Genomic DNA, 16099 nt, shown 5'->3' on the forward strand with positions numbered 1-16099 from the left:
AAAAAAAAGGGGAAAAAAAAAGGGGGGTTACTTTAAATTGCTTTTTTTAAACCTTTGAAGAAAAGCCCTGCCTGGCTTTGGGTGAGCTGATCCCTGGGGTCACTTCCCAGGGGACAGCCTGGTCACCATTTTATTCCTGTTTATTCAGGTTTAGCTTGCACAGTAGAATAGCTGCACAAGTCACACAAGGAGCCAACAGCAGCTCCATCAGGCCCTGCTTGGCTGCAGTGCACTTAACATCTACTTTGCCTAATTTACAATGTCACAATCACTCACTTAAACCACATTAACAAAGATTTCCTTTATTTGTCAAGTAACTTCAATATTCATTGTAATATAATGCCCATAAAAATTTCATATGGGCAACAATACAAGAACATAAATCTTAAAATCAATGCAGGCCAGCAGTGCTGGGCCTTGGTAAAGCAACTCTATTGTCACAGTATCGAGCCAAAATTCCGCCAGACTTTCTCTGTTTCCAATTTTAAAATCAATAATTTCCATACATGCTATTTATTACTATAATTACACTACTTATTATTATAATTATACTATTTATTATTATAAAAATAACCTTGAACAAAGTACTGATGCTCTAAACAAGGCCATTAAATATCACTGATTATTTCTGCAGCAGCAAGACTGAGCAGCTAAGCCTTGCTGATCTCAGAGACATCCCCTCTTGTGTGCTCACAGGGACCCCATCATCAAAATTCTGAGAAGCCTCCCAAATACTGACAAACATCTCCCCCATGGGGGGAGGAAAGCATCCACACTCCTCCTCAGAGGAGCTGAGGCACGAAGTCTGAATGACTTGACCAGAAAAAAAGTCTATAATCAAGCCAAGGACTTTGCTGGAAGGCCCTAAACTCCCATGTAGGAAAAAATCCTATTAATAGTTCTCTGTGTATCTCCCAGTCCCACGTGGAACACGGATCTCTGAACAGTGTGATCCAAAGCGAGAGCTCTGGAGGCCAACCACCACATCAAGTCAGACAAGAACTGGGAGGGCTGAACACTGTTAATCAGGTTTGAGATGATAAATTATTCAGTGACGAACTTGCTGTTTATTTGTTCATTAAGAACTGGGTCTGCCCTCTGTGTATTTTAACAATCTAAACAAAATACTGATTTTAAATGAAGAGGGAGCAGTAAATAAGTGATTGTGGAGTCACAGAATGGTTTGCATTGGAAGGGATCTTAAAGAATATCTTGTTCCACCCCTGCCATGGGCTGGGACACCTTCCACTATCCCAAGCTGCTCCAATCCCCATCCAACCTGGCCTTGGGCACATCCAGGGATGGGACAGCCAAGCTTCTCTGTGCCAGGGCCTCACCACCCTCACAGGGAACAACTTCTTCCTAAAATCCAACCCAAATCTCTGCCAACCAGACCTTCCCCTCTTCCCTCTGAGCTTACAGAGGAGCCACTGGAGATGACCAAGCCTGGCAGGAGCTCTCAGAGCCCCCAGCTCTCCCTCCTCCCTGAGCCCCCTGGCGCTGCCATCGCCCCCGGCACCGTCCCGTTCCCACTGACCACCAGACCAGCAGTAACAGAATAAGCCTTTTTCATAATAATGACATCAAGGAAGCTTTCCTCTGCTCCAACGAGTGCGCTGCAAGAAATTACATCAACAGATCTTCAGTCTAGACAATGGGAGAAGATAATGAAAATTTAACGTGCGACTGAGGCGCCCAGGAAAACAGTGATTGTGTAAGGAGCAAACCTCTCCAGCACCTCCTCCTCTGCTGACATCCCGTACTTCTGGTCTGATGGATAACGTCAAAGGAACAAAATGTCTTTTGCAGCCACAGAAACTGAACAAATGTGTAAAATGATCACAGGCTACAGGAGTCCGCCCTACGTTCCAGCTCCTTGACGCTCGCTCTGCTTTAAAATCATTGCTACTTATCCATGTGAATAAATAGGAATAAATTACATGGAGTGGATTATGACTATCCAGAATAATCACCTGCTAACTCTCACATGGAAGTTACGGGTAGAAATCTTCTGGAGTTCAGAGAATTGAAGCAGAGTCCACGTATCCTTCAGAAGGATGGAAAATTTCTAAATGGAGCTTAGCACATTCCACAAACAGGAAGAAAGGTTCCCTCTCTGCTTTAGTCCATTGACTCATTAGTTGCCCTACATGTAAACAATCTGGGATTAAAAGCTGCATTTCACAGAAATGCAGCCATTTCTGAAAAGCTTTCCCTGGCCAGAGATGCCATCAGCACAAACCACGCACTAATGCAAGAAGTGGCCGTTTCTGCACGAGTTCATCTCAGTTCACAGCATGATCCACCTTAATAGCAGCACTCACAAGGAGCAGAAACAGAAGTTGGCTAAAAACAAAATCCAGGGAGACTTCAGAAATGAAAGCACATCCAACTGGACTGCAGCAAAACCTTTTGTTCATGTATTCTTTTCATTTCAAAGAGGAAGAAAACCACAAACAACAAAAAATTCAGGAACACTCCATCTACTATCCACATACCACAAGTCAACTGAAGTATGTTTAGGGGAAGTCAAAGTCAGGCCTAAAATTTGGTGAGAAATGCAGCTTGGACGCTGTGTGCCTCTTTCTGGGCATCTTTATCTTCACTGAAAGCGTGGTCAAGCATTGGAAGGGACTGCCCAGATGGAGTCTGCATCCCTGGAAGTGTCCAAGGAACATCTGGACGTGGCACTCAGTGCTCTGGGCTGGGTGACAAGGTGGGGACAAGGCACAGCTTGGACTCGATGCTCCTGGAGGGCTTCTCCAGCCTCAGTGATTGCGGGATTCTGTAATTACTGGTTTAACTGGGAGCACTTTGCCACTGGCCCCAGGGAGATGCCCAGCAGTGCCTGGGCATGGGCAGCTGGGTGCTCTTGCACTTCTGAGAGCCCCTGGGTGAAGCTGCCCCAAACGAAGGAGCTGAACAAACACCTCAGGCCTGCAGAGCAGGTTGGAGCACACTGCCAGCCCCAAGCAGGCAGAAGATGACTTATCTGCACCCTCATCAAACCATAAACAGGTCACTCTAACCTGGTCAGCTCCTCCACCTGCCCAGAAAAGGGATTTATTTCAATCACGAGCTGAACAGTCTGTTGAAAGGAGCTTCAAGCTGCATCTTGGAGCTCTAGTTACTCCAGCCTTGATCAAAGAAACCTGCTGAAAAGCAGCCTTCAAGGTTAAGCTCCATTCTGGAATTAAACAGCTCTCAGTGTCTGTGAGCAGCCTGGCAGGACACAGGCAGCAGCCGCAGTGCCAAGGTCGGCACAGGAGGAAAATGTCTACTTGAAAACATGTCTGAAAAGCTCAGAAGAAAACACATTATGTCCTTTCTAACACAGAAAAGGCCATGTAAGGCAAGAGCATCTATGATCCTCCCTCTCAGACGAGTTCCAGGAGGAGCAGCAAAGCAGAAGGAGCCTTGGAGAGGAGCTCAGCCAAAGCCAGTACTTGTCCTTGGCTGCAGCACTGGACACAACAGCCACTCCTGCTGCTCCCCAGAACACAGCAGTGACAGCCTGGGACTACCAGGAGAAGCATGCCAAGCAGGAGAAATCAAACTTCTGCTGGGTGTCTGGGTGTGTGTGCCCAGGGATGGCCACTGGAACTAGGAACTGACCACAGGGAACACAACCCCAAGGGATGAGGGAATATGCCCAAACCAGGATTTGCAGAGGAGAGGAAAACAATCAGCACTCGTTCTGACACTTCTGAGAAAGATGGAGAGGGACTTTTTCCAAGAGCATGTAGCAACAGGACAAGGGGGAATGATTTCAAACTGGCAAAGAGGAGGTTTAAATTAGATATTAGGAAATATTTCTTCCCTGTGAGAGCAGGGAGGTCCTGGCACAGGGTGCCCAGAGAAGCTGTGGCTGCCCCTGGATCCCTGGAAGTGCCCAAGGTCAGGCTGGATGGGGACAGTGGAAGGTGTCCCTGGGACAGTGGAAGGTGTCCCTGGGACAGTGGAAGGTGTCCCTGCCCATAGCAGGGGGTGGAACTGGCTGGGCTTTAAGGTCTTTTCCACCCAAACTATTCCATAATTCTATAAAGGTTATGCTATTCATTTCACACAGACTTTGTCCCTGAAGTTCTTCTGAAAGTAACTCATTCCTCAGACAAGGAAAGGGCACAGAATGAGGCAATGGGGTGTATCCCTATGCAAAATGCTCCTACTATTGGAACTAGGTCAAGGAACTCCTTACTACTGCCCTTCTTCTGCTGGATCTTAAAGGAGCTTTGAATTATTTATCATCAGAGCAGATGATTTTTTCTTGTAAATCAATAAGAGTTCAGATTTGTGGGATGTTATTTGGTGTGCAGGTGTACACATGCACACCACAGGTTGGAAAAAACAATGGCCAGCATTGAAGAACCACTCCTGCATTAAAAATGAGCAGCTCCAGTCATTAATATATTCTCCAATAGGCTGAAACAGGAGAACAGAAAAACAAAATAAGAATGAAACAGCAGCTTCACAGAGACTAAGAGCTTAGTTCAGGATTTAACTCTATCAACATTTCCTGTACTATGAAGAGCAGGTCATAAACTTTATCTGCTCAGATCTTCAGTCTGTTAAATAAAGCTGGATTTATTTTTTCCCTCTTCTTTGTCATTAGAGCAGATACCATCCCTCTGCCACATGTGGCTCCAGTATCCAACAGCACACTAAGTTCCTGATGGCTCCTGGCACATCCAAATTAATGATTATTTCAAGAAAATGCCAGTTATTCATCAACTCCATTGCCAGTGCTTTGACTGCCGAGGTTTGGCAGTGCCTGTCCACTCTCTGCACTCCCAAAATCCCATCTCCACATCACAGCCACCTTCATTTATTCCTGTGTCAGGGGTAATAAACACTGAACACTCACAAACCACTGAACCCATTTCATTCTGCTTCCTCTCAGACTGCACTCGGCTCAAAGTTCAGCAGAAGTCAATACTTCTCCAAATGACTGGGCTCTCAATGCTCTAAAAGCTGCTACACACGTGCTCACTGTGGTTCCAGCAGTTCATGGGGCAAATTCCCAGCACAGAAAGACAGAAAAGATCATTACACCATCTAAACTGATACATGCATGCATTACTTGTAAACTCACAGAATCACACTCAATCTTGAAGGTCTTTCCCAATGCAAATCCTTCTGTGAGTCAGTTATTAATTAATGCACATGCTCATCCTCATCACCTGACAAAGCAACGAGTGACCCCAAACGCTGATTTCTCCCCACAAACACATCACACCACACACACCCCCCCACCTCCACGGGACCCTGCCATTTTCTGGCCCAACTTCACCCATTTCTGCCCCATTTTGTGCCCCCACACCAAGCCAAGTCGTTTCACTGCAGCAAACTAATGCTCTTAGAGCTGTCGTGGGTGATTAGCAACATATTTCACCCCAGAGCCCTGTGGGATGGAAGGGATTAGAGCTCAGCAACACCTGCCCACACCCCCTCCCCTCCCTGCATCAGCAGCTCCACTTATGCAAATTATTTTAATGAAGAAAGTTTACAAGGAGGGAGCCAGAAGCAGGAGTTTTGTAGCTCCAACTTCACAAAACACCAGCCCCGAGATCCTTGAGGCATTATCAGCGCTGAAATCTGAAACTAATATAAAAGCTTCTAAGTACATGAATTTTGCAGGAATAATTACACCAAATTGCAGTGTCAAGGACTTGCCCTTCCACCAGATTGCTGCTGCTGAGAAATTACAAGAAAGGGAAATCAGAGCAAAATCACATCTCCTCGCTCTGACTGCAATTAAGGCATTCGCCAATCATAAATTACTTTTTTTTTAAACAAACACAAAATTACTGAAGACGTGCCAATTTTTTCTAATCTTTCTCAATCTCAAATGTTTAGAACTTTCTTTGCAAGTAGCAAGTATAAACCTTGACTGAGAGACCAAGAACTACGGCCAACACTGACAGACGCCTCTGATTTATTTATTCATTTATAGGCTCAGGATGCAATTTTACAGAGATTTTAAAATGTTTACTTCCACTATCCAAATCCATCATAAAGTTGCTAAAATTGGACCAAAGATCCTGCCCCAAAGGCCTCTGAACTGAAAGCATGACAGGGTCAACAAGTGCTATTCAAAGCATTGGCAGAATGACCCAGAGCCACCACAGCCTAAAGCGGGTTGTTTTTTTCTCTTTGGACAAGTGCATTTAAAAGGTTTAGCAATGCAAGATTGATCAAAAGTGAAAACTGGGATGAAATATTTGGCCTAAGAATCAGATCTTTCAAAGCTCTTTTAAACAAGTTAAAACTACAGGGATGGAGACTTCCACTAATTTTTGGGATCCGTAAATTCCAGGAATTTTGTTCCCCATTCCCAAATTTTGTGGTCTCAGGGTAGATTTTTGGGATTTTCTTCCATTTAACTTTCACCATTTTGGTGCCATTTTTCCTCTGATTTTCGCCAGTTTTCCACCTTTGCCCCCAAAATCTTTCAGGAATTTTTGGAATCCTGAAATTCCAGGAATTTTGGGTCCCTTTTCCCAGATTTCATGATCCCAAGGTGGATTTTTGGGTGGATTTCGGGTCCTTTCCCCCTCCAAATTTCACCATTTTGAGGCCCAAAATCCACCCAAAAATCCACTAAACCTCCCCTGATACAACTTGAGGCCGTTTCCTCTGGGTGTCAGCTGGATCCAGCTCCATTCACCACCATCCTCTGGATCCCACCACCTAAAGCTCATCCTCACAGAGCTCGTTTTCCCTGCTGAAATTGAGGCAGAATCCCAACAAACAGCAGCCAAGGCACATCCCAGAGCTGTCACACGGAGGGCCCCTCGGGACAGAGGTGTCTTTCTCCAAGGTCTGAAGCACTGAGTGTTTCATTGGCTTCCCCTGGAGCTTTTTAATTTCCCGGGAGGACGCAGGAGCTCTTTGCTCATGTGCACCTCGAGCAGAGGTGGAACTCCCCCGAGCACCCAGCAATTCCCAGCTCCCAGGGAGGCTGCAGGAGCTGCGAGTGCAGCTGGTTGGTGCCTGTCTGCTGTCACACATCCCAGACTCGATCCCTAATCATGGCTTTGATCTGCACAGCTCCACCAGATCCCAAAAAATCCGCCCTTTCCCCCGGCTCCCTCCTCAATAGGACATGACACGTGGTGACAGGACAAATTCCTGGCATGGTGGAAGGGGGCTGAGGGGCTCTATGATCCTTCAAATGCTTTCAAAATTTGTTATTTATTTCTGCAAGGCGTATTTATATAGGTGTTTAGTCAGTATTGGAATGATTGTTTTTGATAAGTATAGAGTGAAGCTCTTGTGGAAAACAGCTGTATTTTCTAAGCTAGAAACTGCTGCTTTTGCACCAATTTAGTTCAATTAAATTCTGTTATTTATTGGTTTATGTACCTGGACCTGACGGCTCCTGATAGGCTTTCTACTAATTTTATTAATTACCAACAAAATAAAGCTATTATTGATAAGAAGATTAAACCAGGGCATTCCACACGATTTCACCAGAACAGAAACCAAGGGCTGCACACGCTCGTGTCCTGATGTTATAGTTCCAGTGTTGGCTGAAACCATGTCACACAGGAAGGTCTGGGCACTGAAAAAATCAGCTATAAAAGGATTAAGAGCTATGAAGTTCATTAATTTTACTGAAAATAAACATCTGGCAGGTCCCACAGCCCCTGCAGCCCACCTGCACCAGATCAGAGTGCTTCACACCTGTAACACAACATCACATTTCAGAAGCTTTCCCCAAAAAACACAGCTAGAATCATCCCTCTGTTTCTAGCACAGGAACAGAAGGCTGCACACTGATCTCCCCCCAGATCACCGCTGATTTACCCTTTTTTTTCTTACTTAAGGTAATGACACCCGAGGGAAGGTCTGTGCTGCAAAACATACGCTGCAATCCTGCAGCATCCCCAGGGAGAAGTAATTGGAGCATCTCTCTGAAGGCCAGATCTCTCCTTCCTGTGCCCAGAGATGCTCCAAGCACTGGATGCTCAGCAGCTGAGACAGTCGAGGGTCTCCACTGAGGCTCAGAAAATTAATCTTCAACTCCTGCACCTGCCCAAGGTGCCACAAGTGAACAAAGCTACATCAGGTATTGCCTAACTGGCTCCTGATCTGTGCAATACAGATAATAACAAGCTGTCCTTCATCCAGACTCTCATCCCTTGTCTCTTAAAGCTCTGCAAAGGACTTTCACCCTCCTGTGCTCTGCTGCAGAGGCCTGTCTGTTATCAGGGTGTGGGACACTGCAGGTACAGTAAAAACTGAATTCCCAATAGAGAGAATGAGCACCCAAACAGAGCCAAGAGCAGCACCCACAGCAAGCAGGAGCCCTCCCATGCAGCCTCCTACACTGACAGGCCATAATCCATCCCCAGGCATGTATTCTTCCCAAGAAAGTGCTGGAGTACAAAGCTGACTTGAGATAAAAAGCAAGTACACGTTGTCAGCAGCCCCAGCATTCTGTATGCACACCCAATTATTTTGAGAGAGCCATTTCTTACTGCCTTCACAACCACACACTTCTGCTGATGGCAAAGCAGGGAGGCTGAATTTCCAATCAAAATTTCACTACTCTCTCTCACCCTCAGCTAATCCACCAAAAATCACAAGTGTTCAGCCTTTCTTGTACCGTTAGCTCAGAAAAAAGCAAATTTTTCCCCTTCCTCAAGCAGCCCCCCCATGAACCCTCACATGTGCCTTTTCACACTAGCAATGCAGATAGCCAGATAGGCTTCAGCTTACTCATTTAAGCTTCAGATTTTGGATATCAGAAAGAATTTCTTAATGGAAATGCTTGTCAAGCATTGATTGGAAGGAGCTACCCAGGAAGGTGCCCGAAACTGAACAGTTTCCTTACAGCAACAAAAAAGCACCTAGAGAGACACAGAGGGCTGACACGGGCAAAACAGCAACAAAAATGAAAATTACACAAGCAATTGTCAGGAAAACGTTCCCAGAGACAGCAGGGTAAATGAATAAACACAACACGGAGGCGTTAAACAATGCCAGAGAAAACACCACCAAAGTCACCCAGACTGACAGCTCAGACAGGGGAACGTGAGCCTGCAACTTGGAGATTTACAGAAGTTTCACAAGGTGCAAGAAATCCCTGAAGGCCACCTCAAAGAATGAAGTGAAATCCACAGAAAGAGCAAAGTAATGCCAAGAGCACAGAATTACTAAATCAGAAGCAAGAGAGAACAGAGCAATGATGCTTAACCCTGAGCGGGAGATGTCGCTTGGATTTCAACAATATTCTGCACAAATAGAGGAGGAAAAGAAATTACAAATAGCTCAGGATAGAATTGGGAATTCAGAAGGCAAATTAACCTCTGTGTTTTCAAAAACCCTCAATCAGAGTTTTAACAAGCCAGTTTGAATACTGGGTAAGAAAGCAAAGGGCACATCAACCACCCTAGGAGAAAGCAGCTGGGTACCAAGGGCCAGAATTCACCCCTACAAGTGAAGTGAAGATGAGATGATAACTGAGGGAAAATCTCATGTTAAAAGCATGATTTTTAAGAAAAGAAGTGACTGCAACATGCTCCAACAAGATTCAGGGGAACACAGGAAACCAAATAAAAAGATTGGGAGAAAAATCAGAATTAACTTGAAATAGAGGTAATTAGTGAAAGCAGGTTAGAAAAGGAGAGATGGGATGAGAAGTATCTACAGCCTCAGGGAGCGAACCCTGGACAGATGGATGCTGTGTTTTGTTACCATGCCCGTGGTATTTGTATACCAAAAGCACCCAAAGCTTACGTGATGTTTATAGCAAGAAAGGTTTAATGTCAACTTTCCAGAGGCGCACACAAGAGGTTTCTGCAAGCCCTGAACCCTCTCCCATTTGTTACCTGATTTCTTGGACCATTTTTCTCAGCTTCACATTACGCAAATCCTTTACTCAAACCAGAACAAGCTGCTGGCAAATAAAAACAGCTGTTCTATAGTGCTCTTCCACTCCCTCTGACCAAAATAAGGGAAATGTAAAATCGACATGGAAAAGTAAAAACCCTCAGCAGCCTGCTGAATAGCAGAAAAATTCAGAATGCAGTTAATTTACTCATTTCCCACCAAAACTCAAGATATTTAAGAGCAATGCTGCAGGATAAGATTTAGGTTTCATGTTTGCTCCTATTTCCACAGGGCTGACTTCCTTCCCATTCCAGGCCTGATTTCAGCAGGATATTCTGCCTCTGACAGCCTTTCTGCCCACCCATGCGAATCTCCCTGAAAAACAGGCTTTTAGGAAACAATGTACAGCAGAAAGATACCACAGCTCTCACAGCTCTTGGCAATGCTCTTAGGAACCAAAGGAGGAAATGCAGAAGGGAAGGAAAAGCAGATGACAGAGGATGGAAGAAGGGTTGTTTTGTTTTGGTGCTTAACAAAAACAAAAACACACTAATCCTCTTCCTTAGGCACTCCCCGGCTCATTAGTGTTTTCTGTGCTTCCTCCCCAAACTGTGATATTTAACGATTTCAGGACAAAACCAGTCTGAGGATAATTCAGGAAAACTCAGCAATAATCAGCCCTACGGCCAATAAACTCTTCACCCTCATAGTTTATTTGCTGCTAAGCCTTGGCCTGCAGCCTTGGAATTCATTCTGCCGGCACTACAGCTATTTCCTTGTAAACAGGAAGCCCCCTCAAATTTGCATTACAGTAAACTCATTTGCTTCATTTAGCATCAGCCTTATCTAGGAAAGATAAAAGGGTGCCGACAGGTGTACTGGGCTCCAGCAAGGAGACGAGGGGTAAAACCTTTCTAATATTTCAATAGGAGATAAAACCAGGGCACAGGAGCCGTCCCTGGGCTGTGGTTGCCCACCAGAGATAAACCAACACCTTCCTGTGAGCAGAGCACTGCAATAATGCAGGGGCATTTATTCTCAAGCAGATGTGATATTCCAGTGACCTTCCTGCTCTCTGTCCCAGTGACAGCCAGGACTGATGGCGGGGATGGCTGCACACCCAGTGTTACAGAGCCGGGCTCAGGCTCCTCCAAGGAGCTGCTCACACACACACAGAAATAAGGAATATCTGGAAAAATTGTTTGATTTCAAACAAGAGAGGACTCTGTGTGTTGTATTTTTTTCCTGTTACTATATCAACCTGCCTTTAACCAGCCGATTTATGTCATTTTAAATGAATCACTTTGCCAGCGATACAGAATATTTCAGTATACCCAGCACACCATGTCTGCTCTAATGAGAGGGATCAAAAAAACCAGCCAGAAGCCAGCACAAAGATATCTGACACCAGAATAACGGTCACCATTTCCTACTGTATGAGGAAATCCCTGGTTTCAGTTAGAAGCTGAGAGGTTCAGTCATTTTGGGCACCCTAGAGCCGTTTGTGGTCCGGGGCTGAGGTAAGTCCCTGTGCTCGGTTGTGTCCGTGCTTCCTTCCGCTCCTGTGCCGAGGGCCTGGCGTGTCCCTGTACAGCCCCAAACCTCTCCTCACTGAAGGTTTCTCACCTCCTGCAGAGCATCACACACCACGCTTCTCCTTTAATATCTCACACCAACAGGTCCTTCCACAGGCATCCCAAGGAGCGAGGCACTTTGGCCACCGATCCTTCCGCCTTCCCTGCAAAACTTCCTCTGGCACCTGGCTTGCCTCTCCCACCTTGTGGGGCCAAACACAGGTGAACCATCTCCCCCAGCGCAGGGAAACCACGAAGCACGTCAATCCTGGAGCAGGAGAGCAAAGCACAGCAGGTTCCTCGGGCCTCGTGCTGTGCTTGCTATGAGGCTTCCACCGCGCTGGGCACGAGGGATGTCGGTGCAGGCAGCAGCTTCCAGCCTCTCCACAAGCACCAACCGTGCTGATATCTCTCATGGCATTGGGAGGACTCCTCCTGCCCTGCAACCCTCCACATCCCACCTTTACCTGCCCACATCCCTGCTGGGAACAGGGAGCAGCACCGCTGGCACATCACCGAGGACAGCGCTGGCATCTCCAGAGGCACATGAAGCCACCAGCACCCCCAGCAAAGCTGCACCTCGGGCTAACAGGGCAGATGAAATGTCATGGATATTTTTTGAAGTGTAAACACACACCAGGAGAAAAGCAGGCACCTTTGTCTGGCCAGCAGCACCATCCTCGACCAGACCTTAAACACAACAGGCAAACTTCATCACCTGAGCTCTCACTGCCCCTGCAAGGGGGATAAACACGGGCAGAGCATCCTCCACCTTCCCCTGCTCTGCAGCCTCCCAGCATTCCAGCAGAAAGGCAGGAAAACGAGTGAAGAAGTGGGAAGAGGGCTCCAGCGATCCCTGGCTCACAGCAGACAGCTAGGCTAGGCCACCAGCAGGCTTCCAAACTGCCTACACATTCTGCAGTAAAATTTGGTTTAGATTTTTCCTGTTGCAGTATTTTGTTTGCTGGCCAAATCTTCATTTTATGTATGTATATATATGTACACATACACAGAGCCACGAAAAAAAGGAAAAGCTCAGTTTTAATTTCAGCAATAAACAAGCGATGCTCAGGTGATTTTATAACCAACACATAACCACGGGAAAAAAAGCTGTTTTTGCAGAAGAAAAGCTGCTTTTAGCACCAAGCCCCAAGCAAACAACCTCGGCTGTGCCAGGGCACCCTCCTGCCGCCGCGGTGGGACCGGGGAAGGTCGGGGCGACGGAGCCCGGAGCTGCAGCAGCACCTCTGCTCCGTGAGCCGCCTGCTAAGGGCGAGCTCCGGCCCCGTCCTCCTCCCGCATCCCCTGTCAAACCCCGTGAAGCATCACCGAAAAACCGCTCCGCAGAGCGGCACGGCCAGAGCGGCTCCGTTCGCTGCCACCGACCGCTCCGGACGGAATTCCTCGCCCGCCGGACGGAGCACCGGGCAGGGGATCCATAAACCCCCGTTCGTCCCTGCGGGGAGCGGCGTCCCCCCTTCACCCGCCGAGGGAACCCGCACAAGTTGTGGCAAATAAACACACACATTAAAGCACACACATGCAGCACAGCCAGCCCGGCCCCGCGCTGCCAGGGCCGGCCCCGGTGCCGGCGGAGGCCGCGGGGGCACGGCCGGACCGTTATGTCCGGAGCGGGGAGGGCGGCGGGGGCCGGGCCGGGGCCGCGGCGGGGCGGGCGGTACCTGGGCTCGGGCAGGGTGATCTTCTTGCTGGCCCTGGCCGCCGGGGTGCTCTTGCTCTTCTCCATCGCCATCAGGTAGCTGACATCGGCCAGCACCGCCTCCAGGTCCGCCATGTTCCCGCTCCGCCGCCGGGCTGCAGATGGAGGCTCCGCCGGGGCAGCCGCCCCCGGGGCGGGGGTTGGCGGCGGGCGGCGGCGGCGGCTCCGCCGGTGCGGCCGAGAAACGCGGACATGGAGCGGCGGCGGCCGGAGCGGGGACCGCCCGCGGCACCGAGCGGGGGTCGCGGTGCCGGGGGCCCGCTCTGACGCGAGGCCCTGGCACAGAAGCTGTGCCTGCCCCCGGATCCCTGGAAGCGTCCCAAGCCAGGTTTGGCACGGCTCGGATCGGCCTGGGGTAGTGGAAGGTGTCCCTACCCAGGGGTGGGATGGGAATTTTAGGTTCTTTCAAGCCAAACTTCCGCGGTTCCGCAAAAGGGGAGCAGCAGAGGCAGCTCCAGCCGCGGAGCTGCCTGCAAAGCCTCAGCACCCAGTTGGACGCATAAATTCAGAATTAATTTCCTCATAATTTATTAAAACGCGTGCATAGCAAAAACAGGATACAAATAAATGCTGTCTGTGTGACGCCCCATCGGTGCTCGTTGAACCACTTGCTGGCAAATAACGATGAAAACAAGGCACCCAGGTGTCCTCAGGCTCCGAGCAGAGATCCCTGCTCGTGTTCCTCCTTCAAGTAGTAGTAGCTCCACTGCAGCCAAGCAGATATGCAGATTTTAAGTGCTTTCTTTTCTGAATTTCATCAAATATGTCATAAATAATTGGCTCAATGAAAGGCTAAGTCAATGACAAGTCTGAAGTTTGAAACTCAGCGTGTTTTGAGTTCTTTTCAAGTGCCGCCACTCCTCCTGCCTACATCTTTATGAAAGTTAATGATCTGATTAAAGCGAGGTAGAGCATACAGCTGGGAGGATTTCACCATGTGCCTCATTATGAGCCGTCTGAGAACCTGCTTTTTGTTGAAAATTTTAATTTAAGCCGACACTTTCCACCGGAACAGATCCATTGGGGAAGGCTTCTCCTCCACCAGTGGCCCCAGAGCAAAGCTGAGGCTCAGGGTGTCCAAGCAAGCGTGGAAGGGAGCAGAGGAAGACGTGGGGGACATCCCTCCTGGAAGTTCAGGGTAAAGCCTCCCACCAGCCCTGTTTAAAGGTTTCACTGATCCAAGCTACACCGTGGAAAGGAGCATTTTTATCTCCTGAAATCCCCTGGGCTGGCAGGACTGTTGGGGCTGGCTGTGGTTCCCCAAAAGTTCTTCCAGAGCCTCCACACGGGCTCTGCATTTGCAGGGGTGTGATGGGAGGGAAATTCCCCTCACATCCTCAGCCTGGTGATGTGACTGGACACATGCCATGTGCTGGCTCTTCCCAGGGGACTCCCCAGTTTTGGCTCCTGCAGCTCCTCTGCCCAAATCCATGGAATGAAAGGGTTTCATCCCCTGAAGCAGCAGCAGCACACGGGGAGGATCTCAGCGCTGACCTGAGGGTGTTGCTAAACACCCCAAGCAAACAGAAACCATCGCCCGGGTGAGGAGGGCCCTGTGTTTGCTCAGAGGTTTGGATGGCTTTGCAGGGGTGGTGACGGCAAAAGCAGCCACCAAGATGCCCCTTAGGATTCCTGATGCTCTCCTGTTCACTGCTGTGCCACGTTTTCACCGTTATTAGCTGGATGTTGTTGTTGTGTAGACGTCAAACGCATTCCTGGTGACAGTTTCTAGGAAGTGAGGTCTGGTGAGGGCCAAGTTAAGGAATTTGTTCTTTCTGCTCTTGGTGCTGGTGTGGCAGCAGCCACCAGGGTGGTGGTGAGTGATAAGCAAAGGTGTTTTCTGCTCTGCTGATTCCCAAGTGTGGCTGCAGCACAGTCAGAGGTGGTGGCACGTCCCCAGAGCCACCCCAGGCCCTGGCCCACATCAGGCTATCCATGCTCACCTCCAGCAACACATGCATTTTTTGGTGTTATATTCAGATATTTTAAAGGTCACTGGGACAGGTATTTTTTAATAACCGAGTGGAATCAAACCTGATTTTTTTTCCCCTGTCAGTGCCAGCCTCCTCCTTTTCAGGGAAGTTCAATTCCCCAAGTGCAAACCTGCAGCTTTCCTTAGCCTGTGTTGCATCCCAGGCCGAATGTTTGCGTTGTTCTTGTGTTGTTTTATGCCTCCTGTGTTGGGCTTGGTGTTTGTGAATGTTTATAAACAGTGCTCTGGGGATTCCCCCAGGTAAAGGAAACCCAGAGTTAATCGATGCCGGGGTTAGCAGAGGTCAGAACACGATGCACTCTGAATGCATTTAAGTATCTCCTGACATTTCTGGATGGTGATGGATGCTGCTCAGTCAATTTAAGCGTGTCTCGAGGCCTGGCTGGGCTGCAGGCTCTGCATCCACTGCGGAGCCAGGAACACAACCTCCCCTCTGCTGCTCCTTCCTTCCGAGGAGCGAGTTCCTCCCACCATCTGTGTGAGATTTAAATGTTTAATTTTGCCCTGCTCTGCTTCACAGTGTGACAGATGATATTCCAGAGAGCTACGAGGCTGTTGTAGATTTATTAATGCGTCCCACACTGACACCATCCCATCAAGATAATGCTGCAACACATTACCCAGGACGGAACCACATCCGTCCTGTTGCCCTCCCAGCTGTGCCAAATCCCATATCAAATAAGATCTCCTCTCTGTGCTGATGCCAGCAACATCTCTCGAGGGAGATGTTCACATAAAAGATTATTAAATATTATTTTTAATCCGATTTTTACTAATATTTCTGATACACTGCCAGAAATGCACATAGGTGGAGATTGAGAGTATCAAGGAGTGTTTAGCTCAGTTCCCTTCATGGGCTGCTGCTCTCCAGAGAGAGGACAAATTATTTGCTCCTCCTTGGCAGCACTGGTGGAGAATCATTTATTGGTGATGGATCCCCACGGGAATCTGACTCTCTGTGGCTTGTTTATAGCA

At 48.1% G+C, this 16099-nt stretch overlaps 1 protein-coding gene across 1 annotated transcript in view; it reads right to left on the reverse strand.

Moving 5' to 3' along the window:
- Positions 1-13307, reverse strand: part of GRK3 (G protein-coupled receptor kinase 3) — a 56757-nt gene extending 43450 nt beyond the window's left edge. The window contains exon 1 of the mRNA XM_039724407.1: positions 13094-13307. Coding sequence (XP_039580341.1) covers positions 13094-13206 — 113 coding nt within the window. The 5' untranslated portion in view covers positions 13207-13307. The remainder of the gene's footprint in view (positions 1-13093) is intronic.
- Between the last annotated feature and the right edge of the window lie 2792 nt (positions 13308-16099).

Source organism: Passer montanus, unplaced genomic scaffold (genome assembly GCF_014805655.1).
Source record: "Passer montanus isolate IOZ18808 unplaced genomic scaffold, ASM1480565v1 scaffold53, whole genome shotgun sequence".
Lineage (NCBI taxonomy): Eukaryota > Metazoa > Chordata > Aves > Passeriformes > Passeridae > Passer > Passer montanus.